This window comes from Balaenoptera musculus, chromosome 5 (assembly GCF_009873245.2).
Source record: "Balaenoptera musculus isolate JJ_BM4_2016_0621 chromosome 5, mBalMus1.pri.v3, whole genome shotgun sequence".
Classification (NCBI taxonomy): Eukaryota; Metazoa; Chordata; class Mammalia; order Artiodactyla; family Balaenopteridae; genus Balaenoptera; species Balaenoptera musculus.
Window position 1 is genome coordinate 104066298 of NC_045789.1, and position 19249 is coordinate 104085546.

At 47.2% G+C, this 19249-nt stretch overlaps 1 protein-coding gene across 2 annotated transcripts in view; it reads right to left on the minus strand.

Moving 5' to 3' along the window:
• CRMP1 (collapsin response mediator protein 1) overlaps window positions 1–19249 on the minus strand; it is a 66659-nt gene that overhangs the window by 19085 nt on the left and 28325 nt on the right. For both annotated transcript variants that reach the window (XM_036854015.1, XM_036854016.1), the window contains exons 4-8: window positions 15751–15915; window positions 10174–10235; window positions 8174–8254; window positions 2790–2858; window positions 1373–1493 (exon numbers count right to left, since the gene is read on the minus strand). In XM_036854015.1, coding sequence (XP_036709910.1) covers window positions 1373–1493; window positions 2790–2858; window positions 8174–8254; window positions 10174–10235; window positions 15751–15915 — 498 coding nt within the window. The remainder of the gene's footprint in view (window positions 1–1372; window positions 1494–2789; window positions 2859–8173; window positions 8255–10173; window positions 10236–15750; window positions 15916–19249) is intronic.

Sequence of the window (19249 nt, forward strand, 5' to 3'; positions counted from 1 at the left end):
GTAAGGGTGAAATACACACTGGATTTCGAGGACAGTACAGAAAAATAATGCAAAATATCTTAATCCATTTATACTGATTACACGTGGAATGAGTATTTTGGATATACTAGGTGAAATAAAATACACAATTAAAGATTTTTAAGAATAGAGCCACTTACACTTCCCACGAAGGGTTCCTGTAACAAAGGAGGAGCATCCTGCATGCAGAGGCTGGTGGAGGCAGTGAGGGCTGTGCCGCTGTTGTGGATTTCCACCCGGCTGCCCCCTCCGACCCAGAGCTCCCGGTCAACCTCACACGACTCCCAGAAAGCAGACGGGTGGACCTTGTCCGGGTGGTGAACATTCTTGGTGAATGTCCACAGGACGAAAGGATTCTAGCGACTGTCTTCGTGTGACGTGTGCTACCCCCTCTGTCATGCTCTCTCTCTCTCACCCTGAGTTAGGGAAGGAAGGCTGCTTTGGGCAACCTTCATTCTCTATCTGGTGGGTGTTGGGGACTGTGGGCCTCAGTCAAGAAGGCCTGGGGACAGCACTCGGGCGGCTCCTCTGAGTCTCCTGGGGAATGGCCACCACACAGGTCAGAGCCGCTCAGAGCACCAGTGGCGCCTGTGCCCCAGGGTCCTCAGGAGCCCTCGGGACCCGCCAAGGACTTGGCTGGAACTTCACATCTGTGAGCCCATCGGGTCCGTTTCGAGATGAAGCAACAGTAGCTCAGAGAGGTTAAGTAGTGCGTCCAAGTCTTAGAGCTGGAGAATGCCTTCCTGCCACACTCCCTTGATGTCCAGCACGGGGCTGTCCCCAGACCCTCCGGCTCTGGAAAAACACCTTCCCCCTTCCCACCCTGCAGCTGAGACTCTGTGTGGGCCCCACGGTGGAGCCTGGGTGCAGGCACCCACTAAGAGGCCCTAGATAGGGGACCCAGGATGAAGGGCCCAGAGAGAGGACCAGAAAGAGGGCGGGCAGGAACCAAGAGCTGGTGCAGCCCTGGCTCCATCACTTCTTTGATGTGAAACCCAGGGGAGAACTTGGAACTCTTCACAGATCTTTAAAATACATGGTCTCATGTGACCCACAAGGAGGGGATAATTACCTTAGCTACAAATGGGGAAACCGAAGCTCAGACCACTTACCCAAGGTCACACCCGGGACCCACAGCGTCCCAGGGATCAAACCTAAAAATGACTGCACATCTTGTGCCTGCCCACCATCCCAAGCTCCCTTTTCAACCTGGCCTACAGGGCCCAGGCTGCAGGCAACTGGCAGAATGTCTCTGCCCTGGGGAGTGGCTCCGTCAGTGAACTTGAGCCTGCTGGACATGCCCCTTCCTCACGCCACAGCTTCCCGCAGGAGGCCCATGCACTGGGCCGCGTACCTTTCTTCCTGGCCAGGGTGATGATGTCCGCTGCGCTCTTGCTCATCACCTTGGTGATGTACACAGGGCAGTTGATCCGACCCGCGATGGTGATGGCTCGGAACACGGCCTCGGCCTCCAGCTGCAGACACAGCAAATACATGGGTCACAGGAGGGAGAGGTGGGAGGCACCACCCACCCTGAGTTCCTAGGGCTCTCCCTGATCAGGCGCCTTTGATTCTCCTTAAGTGTGGTCAGAGGGAAATCTACTGCATCAAGAGAGGAAAATACTGTAGATTTTTCAAAAGGAAGGACAAACTAAGAATGTATTTGGCTAGAGGGTTGGAAGGCAGAATTATGTTTTTCACTTGCTTGGAAGTATTCTGCACGCTCTGTTAGGAGATCGCCTAGGCAGTAGAGTCATCAAAAGGCCCATAAGGTGGTCGGTTACTTATAAAATGCCTGACAGCAGGGAACACACGTGTCCAACATGCATTCCTTCCTTCATTTGTTCAATAACCAAGTGAAACCACCTGCTGTTGGGTTTGGTCTCTGCCCCCGCTAGAGCAAACAGAAGGACCAGTGATGTATTGTTTTAATTTCCAGTCTGCCGTGCCGCTAGTGGCTGGCAGGCAGCCCAAGCCACAGCCGCGTGCCAGGAGTCCAGCCACACCCAGAAGGGTCCCCAGGCTGCTCACATGCCTGGAGGCGGTGGCCACGTCCATGTGCTATAAGGGTTTGTAGACACTGTCTCAGGTCTGTCCTGGTCTCACCAGGGACCGGGAACCCAGCTCGTGGGTGTGGAGCTCACGTCTGGAGCACTGGGTCCGATCAGGAGCCTTCGGGGAAGGAGTGTGTACTCGTGTGTTGTGTCCCATGTCCGGCACAGGTCGGCCTAGAGCGGAGGTCCGGGAAGACTACTAATGATCTGATGAGACACCAGAAAATACTGGACGTCCATCCTGTTCCATGCCCAACCTGCTTGCCTTCCCTCTGTCCCCCCACCCCCCGTGTCCCACCACACATGTGCCGTATCACTCCCAGGGGATTCGTCCCTTGTCGAGTCTTAGAGCACAGCGGACAGGAGGTCCGTGCAAGGGCAGTTGTTTTGAAGTCCTCTGCCTGGGACGTGGGGCTCCACTTTCCTGTCATCAAATACACCTCGTCCTCAGTAGGGATTCTGAAGTGTCCACGGGACCATGGTGTGAAGTTCCTGGACCCTGGGAGAGGCAGAGCCTTTCCCGGCTCCTCTGATCGACCTGCAGGCCCCAGGGTTCCCCAGCCCGAGGGCAGACCCGGAGAGGACCACACGTGCTGGGATGCTCATGTAGGGGAAGTGAGACGGAGACGGGGGCTCTAGCCGGGCTGTTCCAGCTGGAACAGCATCGGGGTGAGCTCTCAGCTATGTCAGGGTCACACCCAGTGGAGGCTCCTTTACCTCTTCAGGTCTGCTCAGAGCATGGCCCTCAGGACCCGTGATGCCCATCTCTAAGATCCGCTTTTGTTCCTACAAGACAAGAACGAATGAGTCAGTGATTACAGAATGTCAGAGCCGGGAGAGGCCAATCCTCCAGCCCCGTTAGACAGAGGGGGCAGCTGAGTCCAGGAGCGGGAGTGGTCTGCATGGGGCCTAACGGGCTGTGGCGATACGCAGCTTCTTTGCTCCCTCCACTACCCCTGCCCACCGTCCCCCTTTGCAACCCTGGATATCCCCATCCACACCTGCTCTATTCAACACCACGGGACCAGTGAGAGGAAGTAGGGTTATACAAAATTAGCCTTAAAGACCACCCAGCGCTCTTCCAACTTCCAAGTCTCTGCTGCAGGGTAAGAGAGAAGGAAGATGGGTGGTGTTTGGGTATGACATGGATGCAGAAATCAACCTGGGCATCCAGCTCCAGAACCGATCGTCTCTGTCAGTTCTGAGCCTCAAGGTTCTCTTTTTTTTTTTTAATTGAAGTGTAGTTGATCTACAATGTTGTGTTAGTTTCAGGTGTACAGCAAAGTGATTCAGTTATATACACACACACATATATATATTCCTTTCAGATTTTTTTCCCTTACAGGTTGACAAAATATTGAGTAGTTTCCTGTGCTATACAGTTGGTCCTTGTTGGTTATCTATTTTATATATAGTAGTGTGTCTATGTTAATCCCAAACCTCCTAATTTATCCCTCCTCCCCTTCTCCTTTGGTAACCGTAAGTTTGTTTTCTGTCTGTGAGTCTGTTTCTGTTTTGTAAATAAGTTCATTTGTATCATTTTTTTAGATTCCACATTTATGCAATATCACATATCTGTCTCTGTCTGGCTTACTTCACTCAGTATGATAATCTCTAGGTCCATCCATGTTGCTGCAAATGGCATTATTTCATTAATCTTCTCTTCTTTACATTGGAAACAACAGCACCTACACACTGGAGTTGCTATAATACATCACTGAGGTGGCAGATGTGAAATGCTCGCACGATACCTGGTGTATAGTAAGGGCTCGTTGATGGTCAGCAGCTCTCATTTTCTCTACTGTAGTTTCCTCTTCCTGGTACCTGTCTTTCTAGCAGGAAAATTCTACCTCAAGCTTATCATATAAATGAAACGGTTCCCTGAGCTAATACCCCAGATGCAAATCTATTTGCTCCAAGGCTCCAAGGTGCCCCCTCCTTAGGAATACTGTAATATCTCAAAACTAATATTTTTACATTGCCCAGGTGTCAGCTGTGCGGCTAATTTTAACTTCCACAGTTTCTGTATCATCATTCTGGAACACAGCCCTACGAGGAGCCCCAGGCCCTATCAACAATAAAAAAATCATAATTTCAACTGTGCATCTATGGTTATCAAGCTCGAGTTTATTACAAGAACATAAGCTGGAAACAATTTCAAGATCTAACAGCTGGGGTGGATTTAAGTAAAGAATGAAATGATGTCAGCTATTGAAGATGGTGTTTACAAGGCATTTTTGTAAACTGTTTACAACAAGATTTATGACATGGAGACATCCCTCCGGAAGACTATTTAAATGTCAGTTACTATTTCTGTTGGAAGGAAGGAGAAAAAGGGAGGGAGGACAAAAGATGATGTAAGGGGGGAAAAACACAGATCACAAAAGACTAGAGTAGGGTTTCTAGTTAAAAATCATGGGCTGAGCACACACATTATTTTTACTCCATCCTGAAACTCTGCTAAAGTGACAGAAATGGTACACAAGAACCAAGAGAATGCAGAGAAGATAACAGAAACAAAATTTTGGAAGCTGGGAAACAGATGTACAAAAGGTAACAGATTTATTGGAGCTGAGAAAACTCAATCTTAAGTTGGCAGCGAGGAAAGCTAAGAATTCCCTGATGTAAAGCTTAAGAACTGGGGACTCCAAACTCAACTTTTCACACACATTTGGTGGGATATAGGTTGGTACACCCTGGAAAACAGGGTAGCAGTAACTGTAAGACCTGAATATGTGCACACCCACGACCCAGAAATCCCCCTCCTATGTACTTACCAACAGAAATGGGAACATATGTTTAACAAAAGACTGAATGAGAATGTTTAAGGAAGCTTTACACATTGTAGTCCTAAATTTGAAACTATCCAAACATCTATCAACTGAAGAACAAATTGTGACCTATCCCTGCAGTGGAATTCTACACCATGATGACAAAGAGAATACTATTGCTTCAGGTAACAAGAGGGATGAATCTCACAAATCTAGTTTTGGTCAAAAGAAGCCAGATGTAAAAGAGTACCTACTGTGTGGTTTCATGTTTATGAAGTTCAAAACCAGGCAAACCTAAGATACATGTGTTGGGCAGCTTCTAAGAGGCTCCCGGTGAGCCTGCCTCTGCTTGCATGTGGGCTGGACCTGCCACCTTGCTTCCAATGAGCAGAACACGAGGAAAGAGATGGGATGTCATTTCTGAGGTTAGGTTACAAAGGGACTCCCACTTCTCCCTTGCTCACCCTCTCTTGCTCTCTCACTTGGAAGGAAGCAGGTCACCATGCTGTAGCTGCCCATGTGTCAGAGAACCAAGGGGGCCTCTGTCTAACGGCCAGCAAAGAATAAAGGACAACAGTCTGATAGCTTGCAAGGAACTGAATCCTAGAAGCAACCCTCTGAGTGGGAATCCTGCAACCCTCTGGAAGGGAATCCTGCCCCAGACCAGCCCTGAGATGACTGCAGCCCTGCCTGACACCTTCACTGCAGCCGGTGAGAGACCCTGAGCCCGAAAACCCAGCCAAGCCACATCTGGACGCCGGACCCACAGGACCATGATGTAGAAAACGTTTTTTGTTTGACAATGCTAAATTTAGGGGGTAATTTGTTATGCAGCCACAGAGAACTGAAACAGATTTTGGTATTCAGAAGTAGGGTGCTGCCATAGCAATTAACTAAAAATGTGGGAGAGGCTTTGGGACCGGGCAGTGAATGGAGGCTGGAAGAATTTCAAGGCATGTGTTAGAGAAAGCTAGTCTGAAATGGACTCTTAGTAGAAATATGGACTTTGAGGACCTTGCTAGCGAGAGCTCGAAAGGAAATGAAGCGTCTGTTATTGAAAACTGGAGGAAGGGGAATCTTGTTATGTAGTAGCAGAAAGCTTGGCAACACTGTCACCTGCAGTGATGTGGAAAGGGGCAAATGTGTCTAATGAACTCAGGGATCTAGCTGAGGAGAGTCCCCAGCAAATTGTCAAGGTACCGCCTGGTTTCTTCTTGCTGCTCATAATAAATAGTAAAATGTGAGAGGGACAGATAATTGAGGGTGTGCCCATAGATCCTCTCAATCAAATTAAGGCCTCTAGGAAACCCAAGGATGTACCTCTTGGCTGTCTGACCAGGAGGAGGAGGGCTTACTGAAAAGAAATCTGCGGGTGTCTTTTGTCTAATGGGGTGAATTCCAGTGAGATTCAGAGGAGGCCCACAAAGGTTTTGAGAGGATTATTTTAGCAAAACACCGGCAGCCTGGACTGGACGGGATAAGACATACAAAATGAATGGAGGCAGTTGGACTCCTAAAATTCCACTACGCAGGAAGCAGGCTGAGAAAATTCCTCAGCTGCAAGCATGGGCTACCTTTCATGAAAAGGAAGGATGGAGCCAATAGCCCAGAAGGTGGAGCCAATAGCCCAGAAGGTGGAGCCAAGAGCCATGGAGGATTATTCTCAGGCTTCAAGACCTAATCAAGGAACTGCCAACACCTGTCTAACTGGATTTCAGAACTGCTATGGACCAATGACTCCTGGTGTTTTCCATTGTCCCTTTTTCAATAGGAATGCCCACCCCACCACTATATGTCGTGGTTGAGTGTGTGTGGGGGGCGGGGGGGGGAGATAACTTGCCTATTTTCTTCAAAGACCTACAGATTGTAGGGACTAAACCCAAGAAGCCTCATCCACACCTAGACCTGGCTTAGATGATTCCAGTCTTTGATGGTGTAATGAGGTGAGAGTTTGGAGGACCCTGGAAAGGAATGAATGTGTTTTGCGTGTGAGAGGGTCATCAGTCACTGGGGGCCAGAGGAGAGACTGGCAGACAACCTCTGATACGGCTCCCAGAGATCCTCACTTCCCGGCATTCATTCCTTTGTACAATCCCATCTTTTGGGGTGAGGGCTGGATTTAGTGACTTCTTGCCAATGACCAGAATACTGCTGTGTGATGGTACTGAGTTGTTCTTTTTCACTGTGAATTTGAAAGAATTTCAATTTTACAGAAAAAACTGCAAGAACACAAATAATAAGAAATAAAGACAATAGCTAACCTTAATAGTGAAGCTTCAGATCTCATGCCCTTAACCGTCATGTTGCAATTCCACTGGGCTTTGGAACCAGATGGAACTGTATTCACACCCTGGCTCCGATGCCCCATATAACAGTGAGTAAGTTATTACTATCTGAGCCTCAGTTTCCCTACCTATGAAATGAGGATGTACATACTCCTTAACATCACGCACGGCATTAACTACTTTCATTGGATGCATCCAAATCTTCCATATGCCTGATCTCGATTTGTGGCATCATGATCAGCCCTGCACAGAGACCAAGCAGCCATTCTTGACTTCCTCCTCTTCTTCCCCCATCCAATCAATCGATGAGTCCTGTAGATTGTGCACCTTCCCTAGCATATTCTTGCCTCTTCCACCTCCGCTCCGTCTCCTCTCTTCATTTCCTATGAGAATTGCTGGAGTAAAACCTAGCTGACTTTATTCTATTCCTATCAAATTATCCACCGTATGGACAGAATGATCAAAATGGGTTCACGTCTCACACTACCCAAAACTTCTGAACGGCTACAGCCTGTTACATGTCCGACATTGATCTACACATACACGATATCATGTAATCCTCACAACCACACTGCAAGGCAGATGCTTCTAAATGAAGCACAGGAGCCTTCGTGGGGTAGAGTTCCTTGCCCAATGTCAGGAGGCCAGACTGGAACACCTGCTCCCAGCCTGAGCTCTGTCCATTGTCCCCGCTCTCAAGTCGTGCAGGATGATGAGCAACCCCAGCTTCCAAGCATTTTCTTTCAGATCCTTATTTGTTGCTCACGCAAACCCACCATGGTTCACAGGGCAGTAATATTACCCCCACTGTACAGGTGAGAAGATCGAGATTCTCAAGGAGGAGGCAATTATGACCTGCCAAAGGCCACGCGGCAGATAGTGTGTGCGTGCCTCACACCTGGAGTGTCTGACGTGCCATCCGGTTCTTGGCTTGACCCTTCATTGCCTAGTGACCTGGCTGATCAATGCCTCCACCCCCTTTTCTCATATCCTTCACAAGGAGAAGGAGACTGAGGTGGAAGGGGTGGAAACTCACACCACTCACCTGAGCTATCAAATCTCCATTTTCTGCGTGGACCAAGATCACAGCTCCCAGCCCCTTAAGGAAGGTGAAGGCTTCGTAGAGCTAAGGAGGGATAAAGGGGGGTTGGGGTGAGATAAAAATGTCACAGCACGAGCGTTTGCAAAGCCTGCTCTTACGACTAACACACAGTCAGCCGCCTGCCAGGGATGCTCCATCCACATCAATGGAATGCGTCGCTCAACCAGTAAGAACTGGAAAAGGTTTCCCCTTGACCCTGACACGCTCCAGATCCAAAAGCAGAAAGTCTGGGTGGGGGAGAGGCGCATAGCTGATAAAAGTGACACCAAGGCGTGATTGTATCCACGATTATACCCACGCGAGCCTTTGCTTTCTTTGTGGCTTTGCTCCTCTGGAGCGTGACGTTGTTAATGGTGACAACTGCAGCTGAGAAGCTGTTTTCAGTTTTACTGAAATTGTATAAGTAAACCTGCTAAGCCTGTACTGTAGCCACCACCAATCACAGGGCATGTGTACATCTTTACAAAAATTCCAACCCCTGTCATTTTATAGACCAGCTGGGGTAGAGAGACCAAGTCCTCTAATAACTTTAATACTCAGATAACATATATCCTGCCAAGCATCACCTTATTTCGCCAATCCAGGCCCTGTCCACTGTCCAGTGCCCTCTTCCCACCTGTAAAGGATCTGCAATCAGACATTTGCACCAGGTGAGGACCAAAGCCACATGTTCCGTCCCCAGGGACTCCTGAATCTCAACTTTGTCCTCCTTACATACAAGATAACACCTCCCTCGCCCAGGATGTGTGCTTTTAGTTGTAGACAGCAGGTGGGGGAGGCACTTGGAGGCATGAAGCACTTTTGAAGACACACACCCAAAGTCTGCTCAACTCCGTCTCTAACTAGGGCTTCAGTGAAACAGACATTAGAATGAAACAGGTGAAAATTTCAATTACACTAGAGAGACACACGTTATTTTTTCCATGAAACGGAACAAACTTTCAGCCTTTTGGTTTCCAGGCCATCTCGGGGTAAGTTATATTATGTAACTCCAAGTGTCTATTTTGAAAGGTAAGACATGGGTGCTTCTTCCATTGCACATGAGACCCCATGGGGATAATGAAAACCAGCTTATTAACACTCGTATGGCACCTGCTGTGTGCCAGGCACTGCCCTAGAGCTTTACTTGTATTAAATCACTTAATCCTCCGACACCCTCTCTGAGGCAAGTGCCATGAAGGGCCTAAAGCACAGAGAGGTTAGGAAATCTGCTCCAGGCTGCACAGCAAAGTCAGGGCTTGCTGCCAAGCAGTCTGGCTCCAGCAGCCATGCCCTTTGCCACCGCACAGTCCCACCTTTTTAACGAGCAGAGGGCAGGGCAATAATAACAAAACCAAACCAAGAGTCCCAGTGGTGTAAGAAGGCCAGGTGCCCGATAAATTGTACCCCCTACACCTGTACTCCTTAGACCACCTTCTTCCTTGACTCATCTCACCCACAGAACAGTTGTTTGAGGTTGGCAGGGCCAGAGATGCTCACGTTGTACAGATGAGAAAACTGAGAAAGGACATGACTTGCAATTGGCTGGAGGGACAGCCAGGGCTCTCCTCCAGGTCAGAGCTAAGGTAATGGTCCCCAAACTCGCTTGAGCCCCAGAATCAACTGCAGAGCTTTCAGAAAGTACAGACTCCTGAACCTCACCCGCGAGCGTATGTGATGGAATATAAGAGTCTGTGTATTTAGTGAGCTCTTTAGATGAGGCTGAAGACGAGCCGAGTTTGGGAACCACCAAGCAGGGGATCCCTGCTCCACGCCACTCTTATAGGCAGAAAGGAATGCAGGTCCAGGGAAGAGCGATGACTGACAGTTCAGTGTCAGAACCAGGACTTGAACCCAGAGCCCTCCCTGGCCTGCTCTGACATCTCCCCTGCCCTGTGCTGCTTTGCCTGACAAGGCAGGCCCATTCCTGCCCAAGGGAGGCGGGGGGGTGTGCAAGGACCTACCTGGCTGTCGGACATTTGGTAGAGATCCTTATAGGCCATGTAGACTTGGAAGGAATTGACACCTGTTTCAAGATAAAAAAGAGAGTAGAAAAATGCTTTTAAGGAGAAAGGACATGTCTTTCCAGTAAATCGATAAGCATTGCACAGGGTGGTAACAACCAAGACAGAAGGGTGCCATCAGAGTTCACAGCAGGGGCACCTAAGCCAGCCTGGGGGTGTGGGTGAGGGTCTAAGGAGGCCTCCAGGGAAGGTGACATGTCAGCTGAGTCTGAAGGAGAAGGAAGAGGAGGGGGAAAAGGAAGAAGGGGAGGGGGAGGAGCCGGGGGAAGGCAATTATCTGGGCTGAGAAGGATGGGTATGCATGGCGTGGACAGTGCGGAGGATAAAAAGACATTAGGTATGCGGGTACGAGAAAGCGTCCTGTGGCTGAAGCAAAAAGGAGCATGTGCTTTAAAAAAAAAAAATCACTTTTTTTTATTATGGTAAAATACACATAACAAAATTTACCATCATAACCGTTTTTAAAGTGTACAATTCAGTGGCATTTACAGCATTCACAATGTTGTACAGCCATCACTACTATCTGGTAGAACATGTGCTTTTAAAGCAAGGGAATGACACGATCAGACTTTGTCTCAGAAGGACAGTTCTGGAAGGAGGATGGGTGTGCAGAACAGCAGGGAGAAATGGAGAAATAGAGTTGGAGGATGCTGAAGGCAAAAGAGACGGGTGGGCTGAGGCTCTGAGCGGGAGGATGCAAAAAGGCTGAGATGACAGGACTTATTGTGCAGCCAGCGGGGAGCAGAGGAGGTGGGGGGAGGACTGTTTCTTAATATGCCTTCAAGTGATTGAGGACGGGAACCACATCTTATATATTATTTCATCTTGCACATCCACAGCATGTGCTGTGCCATTAATATTTGTTGATGGAATCAGGAATCCTTTGGATAAGAAAAAGAAGAAATTCAGGCAAAAGTACTAAATGGGATTGAGACTTCTTTTTTACTAAGCAACAGTGAAGACAAGCCAAAAATCATTTCTGGTCTAGAAAACCTTGGCAACAAAAATTTCTTTTCCCAAAAGATTAAGAAAAATTAAAAGAAAAAATAGTATTCAGAGATTAACATAAAAGTATCAATCTCTCTTTAATCAAGTATACTTAAATACAAAAACAAAAACCCAGTTATATACACAGACATGGAAGAACAATCAGTGGGTAAACAGGTAAAGCCATAGTGAGAGGTAAATTCATAGCCTTAAATGCTTCATTATTTTTTGAAGGAGAGGGGGAGCATACATCAACTGAGTAAGCTTCTATGATAAGAATCTTTAAAAGAAGAAAATGGAAATTCACCAGAAATTAGAAGTAAACACTACAAGTAAAAGCAGAAATAATGAATTGGCAGAATTGATAAATATGCCCTAGAACTGGTTCTTGTGGGTGGGTGGATGGGGTAAAGCTATCTCAGATTAGAAGCTTTCCTTCAAATCATGATAGATTTGACTTGTTATAAATGGAAAATGTCTATAAGTTAATTCTTAAAAATTCAAAATAAAAAGCAAACAACCAACATGGTGAACATATCTGCAACAAATTTAACAAAGGTTTTTTTTAAAAAACCTCTTATTTAAAAAACATCAGACAGTGGTTACTTTTGGGGGGGGGAGGGAGTTGTGGCTACAATGGGGGGCCATGAGGGGTTTGTTGGGGGTCTTTTTTTGGGGCAAAGTTCTATTTCTTACCTGGAAAGGGTAATCTCATAATTCACAAAGCCACATTTTTTCCTTGTGTGGTTTTCTGTATGTTTCGTTTTATATTTTAAAATGCTTAAAATGAAAACAATGAAGCAAAAAAGGCAAACAGAATTTTTAAACAATTTTTTTAAATGCCTAACAAATAAAGATGAGAATAAGATTTGGTCTCATTTGGAATCAAAGTAATTCAGATGAAAACCTCAGTACTGTACTACTACCATACGACCCAGCAATCCCACTACTGGGCATATACCCTGAGAAAACCATAATTCAAAAAAGAGTCATGTACCACAATGTTCATTGCAGTTCTATTTACAATAGCCAGGACATGGAAGCAACCGAAGTGTCCATCGACAGATGAATGGCTAAAGAAGATGTGGCACATATATACAATGGAATATTACTCAGCCATAAAGAGAAACGAAATTGAGTTATTTGTAGTGAGGTGGATGGACCTAGAGTCTGTCATGCAGAGTGAAGTAAGTCAGAAAGAAAAACAAATACCGTATGCTAACACATACATATGGAATCTAAAAAAAAATGGTTCTGAAGAACCTAGGGGCGGGACATGAATAAAGACGCAGACGTAGAGAGTGGACTTGAGGACATAGGGAGGGGGAAGGGTAAGCTGAGACGAAGTGAGAGAGTGGCATGGACATATATACACTACCAAACGTAAAATAGATAGCTAGTGGGAAGCAGCTGCATCGCACGGGGAGATCAGCTTGGTGCTTTGTGACCACCTAGAGGGGCGGGATAGGGAGGGTGGGAGGGAGACACAAGAGGGAGGAGATATGGGGATATATGTATACGTATAGCTGATTCACTTTGTTATACAGCAGAAACTAACACACCATTGTAAAGCAATTATACTCCAATAAAGATGTTAAAAAATAAATATATAAATAAAAGACTATTCAAGAATAGAATAAACAGGGAGCATTTCCAAAACTTATGAGACCCCAGAAGTCCTTTTTCATGGAATATTTATTTTCTCACTCATCAAATATTCACTGAGTACTTACTATGTACAAGCACCGTTCTAGAAGCTAGAGATACAGCTGTGAACGAGGTAGGAAGGATCCCTGTCTACATTCTAGTGGAAATAAGCAATGAACAAACAAACAAATAAGATAATTTCATGTAGAAGTAGGAGGCAGAAAGAGACTAAACAGGCTGGTAAATAGTTTAAAGTTTCACAAAACATTTGCAGTGACCCTTCTCAAGAGGCAGAACCTCTTTCCTCACTCCTTGAGCGTGGGCTGGTCTCGAGACTGGCTCCGCCCAGCAGAACAAAGCGGAAGTGTCAGTGGACACATTCCAAGCCTGGGCTCCACTCACCCTTGTGGAGCCACCAAGGGAAGAAGCCCATGAGAGTCTGCTGGGGAAGGGAGGGTGTAGAGAGCCGTCCCACCTGCCCCATCCTCCCAGCTGGGGCGCAAGGTATGAGTGAGCCACGGTGAGCAGAACCGACCAGCTGAGCCCAAACCAAAGTGCCTTTCCACAGAGTTGTGAGCAAAGAATAACTGCTGCTTTTCATTAGTTGTGGTAAAATATACCTCACATGAAATTTACTATCGGAGCCATTTGTAAGTGCAGTGGCATTAAGTACGTTCACATTGTTGTGCTTCCATCTCCAGAACGCTTCACCTTGGCAAAACTGAAACTCTGTCCCCATTAAACACTAATTCCACGTTGCCCCTCCCCCAGCCCCTGGCAACCACCATTCTACTCTGTCTCTCTCTATGAATTGGATGATTCTAGGCATCTCCTATGAGCACAGTCATACAGCATTTGTCTTTTTTGTGACTGGCTTATTTCACTTGACATAATGTCCTCAAGGTTCATCCACGTCGTAGCAGGTGTCAGAATTCCCTTCCTTTTCAAAGCTGAATGACATTCCGCTGTAAGGATGGACCACATTTTGTTTACCCAATCATCCTTTAATGGACATTTGGGTTGTTTCCTTCTTTTGACTGGAGAATTAACACCGAGTTCAGACCAGGAGTCTCACGTCTGGTACCAGAGCTCTGACACTATGTATGGGGAGTCACCGGGCGAGCCTCAGAGAGGTCAGCTTGGTGACTTGCCCAGTGTCACAAGGCCAAGAAGTGTGAGGGCAGGATTCAGATTCTGCTGGGATCAACTGCTGGGATCTTTCTACAACCTGGACCCTGATTCTGTACAAAACAAGAGTGTGATTCACAGCAACTTCAATGAAGGGATAAAACCATCTGGATATAGAAGCTCAGACTTACGAGACCCAAACTGGTAAATGGGCAAGGAACACAATCGGACATTCACATAAAGGAAAAACGTATGCAAAATGTTTAATGTAATTAGCAGTTAGAGAACTGCAGTGTTCAATGGTAGATTGACTTTTATTCATCAAATTAGCAAGGATTTCATACAAGTAATAACACCCAATGGTGCAAACATGCAGGGAGTGAGAGACATGGGCTGTGGGCATGCAAGTGGGTGCATTTCTGGGGAAAGCAATTTGGCGGTAAGTGTCATGATTTTGAAAAATGTTAAAACCTTGACCCCGTAATGCCATCTCTGGAAATCTAAGGAAATAATTAGAGACGCAAACAAGTGTTTATATACAAAGATGTTCACCAAACACGATTTACAGTAAAGCAAACGGAAAACCTAAATGCCCAATAAAAAGGAAATAGCTAAGCAAATTAACCATTACATTGCGTATTACGAGCCATTAAAAAGTTATTAATGAAGAGTAATGATTACTCATACAACGTTAAGTGAAAAAAGGATTCCAAATAACTGCTATCATATAACTATATATGGAGAAAATTGTCTAAATAGATAGGGAACAGAAAGTAATAATCCTTAATATTAATGGTAAGTGGCAACTGGGGGGTAAGACCAGAGGGAAAAACTTTTTCCTTCTCTTGATTTTCTGACTTTTTTTTGTATTTGGGTGATGATACTTTTATGAGAAAACACAGCATATATATTTAAAAAATTGAAAACATCCCCCCTATCTCTCCTTGAAGCATTTCATTCGAGGGTGCTTCCTCAGAGAGTCTCAGAACTGCCTCTTTCCGAGGGACCACTCACGCCTGGTTTATTCTGTTCTCTTGCTCTTGTGGGTGTTCAGTTCAATTCACCTCCATTTGGTGTAAGGCACACTGTAAAGTACCCACACTGTGCAGAGATGTCTGGTTTGAGCTCACACAGAGGGGAGAGGGGGTGGGATACAGAGATGCACAGACATAATCCCCTCCCTGGTAAGCTCAGGGTTTAACAGAAGAGCCAGACAGACAACCAGTGTCCCGCAATCCAGAAATAATGCAAAAGGTGCCCCCAAAGAGGTCCAAGTAACCTTCTATGGATATTCAAGGGATGAAGCAGTTCTGAAGTTCTGATTGGGGAAACTGGGATAGTTGAGCTGGGAAGCAGAGTAGAAGAAAGGGCATCCCTGGTAGGGGGTGCAGAGACTGCTACAGCAAAGGCCCAGTGGAGTAGCAGGTTTCAGGGGATGGCGTCCAGGATAAGAAGAACCCAGATGAGTTTATGGTAGAGAAAGAAAAGTGAGGCTAGATCAGTGGGGGCCTTGTGTGCCAGGCTAAGGAAATCGGGCTTTCTTCTATAAACAGGGGGAACCTCCAAAGGGCCTGAAGCAGAGGAAGACAGACTCCTTAAGGAGGGTCTAATTTTTCCACTGTTGATGGGGCAGGGCACAGCTCACAGTTGGGCTCATAGCAGATGCAGATAAAGGGATTCTAACTCCACAAGTCAGACCCACAAACAAAACAGGGATTCCAGAACTGGGCCCCCATTCTGGGGCTTTTAACTGACCTTTGTCCTGCGCCAGCACCTCGAGCTCCTCCCTAACACCATCGTACCAGCTGGTGATGTCCACGTGGAGGGAGTAGTCGCAGCAGGACTTAGTGTCTGCCGCTTCGTGCCATTTCTCGAAGGAGGTCAGCAGGCTGGACCCAGGTTCAGGGACAACATGGTCAACTGGGACAGAAAAATACGTGTCACATTCCAAGATGCTTAGGACCCAAGTCATCCCAGTGGTAGCCTCTTCACTGCCATCATCACCGTCATTATCTCCAGTATTAGCATAATCATCGTGACCTTCCCTATCCCCCACATCACCACCATCACCATGACCATCATCATCATCACCACCACTTACATCACCGAGATCAGCATCCTCACCATCACCATCCCCTTCATCATCATTCCCACCATCATCAACATCAATACTGCCATCGTTGTCACCATCATTATAATAACCATCAGCAGTGACATGGTCACCACCCTCTTTAGTCTTCATTACCACCACTGTCCCCACCATTGTTACCGTCATTTCATCCTCCTCCTCACCATCACCATCACCGTCATTATCATGAATGTTTATTGAATGTTTCTGATGGGTCAGAAACCGCCACAAAGGCTTTATATAAATTATCTCATTAAATACTCGCAACTACCCTGTGAAGAGAATAAAAATATCCCCATTTGACAGATGAGGAAACTTAGGCTCAAAGAGGGTGAAAAACTTGTCCAAGGTCACACAACTAGTAAGCAGTACGGAGAAGACTCCCAGAGTCCTGTCAGCTGCAGAGTCTGGACCCTTTCCCGCTACTCCATGCTGCCTTCGTGGGCACAAAACGCCAAGGTGAAAAGGACCTAAAAGAATATGAACTTCATCATCCCTTTTTCAAATAAAGCCTTAAATGTAAAGCAGATCAAAGGGGAGACAACTGTCTTTTAAACCTCACTGGGCTTCGCACATCCCTCTAGCTCCCACCCTGTTTCCTACATCCACCCATCACGGCCAGACGTCTATAAAGAGCAGTCTCTGCTCCCCACTCCCTCTCACTCGTCCACCCACCCAGAGCATCAGCCTTTGCTAATTCGCCCTTCCAGTCCTCACTCTACTTGACCTCTCAGAACACAGTGAATCACTCCCTCCTCCTCCTTTAAACTCGCTCCTCCCTGGTTTCCATGGCAACGGCTTTCTGGCTTTTTGTCCCACTTCTGTGGCCATTTTTTCCTTGAAGACTCTTCCTCCTCTACTTGGCCATTAAGTGATCAAACTCCTTACGACTTGGCCCTAGAACTTTTCTTTCTACGCGGCTGCTCATTCAAATGTATCCCCCGCTCTCAGCCACAGGATTCTGAACTCTCCACTAGGATGACTCAAGAGCTCCTCAAGATGAGAATGTCCAGAACCTCATGCCACACTGTCCCCTCCCCACTGGCAAAGCTGGTCCCCCACCCCCGCCCCAGAATGGTAAGGATATCGCCTCACCATTCCAAAAGCTAGAGGCCAAGGGGTTACTCTCGACCCTTCGTTTCCCTCATGCGCCTCCATTGCTGATCCATCACCACTGTCGATTTCCCTCTGATATGCCCCTGGAGCTGTCCACATCTGTCCGCCTCCGGGTCACACTCCTAGTCCGAGCCACCCTCAACTCTCAGCTGAACAACTGCAATCACCTCCCACTGGTCTCGTCACATTCAACCTAGGCCCCTCTACTCAGGTCTCTTTAAAACAGATCACATCACTTCCTGCTTCACATCCCTTAATGGCTGCACATCACACATACGAAAAAGACCAAAATTCTGACCTTGGCCATCAAGGCCCAGTACCATCCTCTCCTCCCAGCCTTATCTCACAGGATTCCAGCCCTCCATCTCCGCACCTTTGCCTCCTAGGCCTTCTTTCAATCTCTTAAACACAAGCTGTGTTCCCCCACCACAGGGTCTTTGCATGTGCTGTTCCCTCTTCCTGGAGCTCTGCTCCCCTATACCCTCTTCACCCAGTTAACTCCCACTCATCCTTCAGATCGATGCACAAATGCCACTTCTTCAGGGAAGCCTCCCCGAGCCCTTTGCCCCACAGCTCAAAGCACTGTGCCCCTTTCTTCTGTAGAACTAATCCGCTTACAGTCATTTGTGTGGGTGATTAGTGACTCCCCATGGACTACGAGCCCCTGGAGAATAAGCATCATGTCTGCTTTGTTCCTGCTCTTCCCCACCACCTAGCACAGTGCCTGGTGCAGAGCAACCTGCAATAAATATCTGCTGAATGAAGAAATGGGGTGGGGACTCAGAACTCCCTGCCCCCTCTCACACACCTCCTAACTGTGGTTCTCATGGTGCCTTCATAGGCTCTTGGTGCTCCATGAAACATACTTCGAAAAGCACCCTTTTATAGATGGGGAAGATGAGGCCCATGGGGTTGGTGGAGGGGTCCCTCAGAGGTTTCACAGCTGGTGATGGGAAAAGAGCAAAGGGGAACTCCAGGGATCCTGATTCTTCATCCAGAGCTCTGTCCTCTACCTCACACAGGTCCCCTGAGCCTGGAACTTCCATCTCCACCTCTCAGAATATCCCAGCTCCTATTCCCAAAGCACTTACCACCATATGCCATGCACTATGTTAAGGAACCACATGTATGAGCTGGGGGGCACATTATAAAGTCCATGTTACTGACGAGGAAGCTGAGGCTCACAGAGGCTTAATACTGCCCAGTGGTGCAGCTGCTGAGTGGCCGTGACCAGTGCAAACCCTGGCAGCTAGGATCCAAGTCCAAAATCTGGGCTCGTCCCACCTTCCTAACCAGCAGACACAGGGCTGCTTTTTGGAAAAGGGATCAGAACGGTGCTTGCCTCCTGAGCTGGGCCACATGCTCCTGGCTCAGGGGGAGGGAACTCTGATACGTGAGCTCTGCTCATGGTGGCCAACTCCAGCCAGCGTGCACCTCCAGAGGAACTCTTCGATGGGGAGAGATGGGCAGGGCTGGGGCCAGCTCAGGGACAAGCCACCTAGATGTGGAGTCTAACTATTGAAAGAACATTTCAAATACACTGCTGCATATTTAATCAAAACTGCTTATTAAAATGGAATCCAAACAAAAGCACTGTTGGATTAAAAAAAAAAAATACAACAATCTGGCTGCAAAGGGCAGTAGAGGAAGAGTCCAGCATCCCAGACAGACCACTGTGGTAGATGGCGTTATTTGTCCACAATTCTTCTTTCCCTCTCCACCCTCACCATGGTTCACCGTGGGCAGAATGCAATTTCAGGGACTTTGCGCTTGGCCGTGTGATTTGCTTTGGCCAACAGAACAGAGTGCTGAAGTCACAGTGTGTAGGTGAAGAAATGAGGTGGTAAGAGGAGGAGCAAGTTTCTGCCAGACACTTCCTGCACTTCTGCCTTCCTCTTGGAGAAGAGCATGGTTGAGTTGGTCATTGGTTCCAGAATGGGAGAGCCATGGTACCCCCACCCCAAACCCAAACCACAGCCTAAAGCAGACCCACACCAGTCCTGCTCCTAT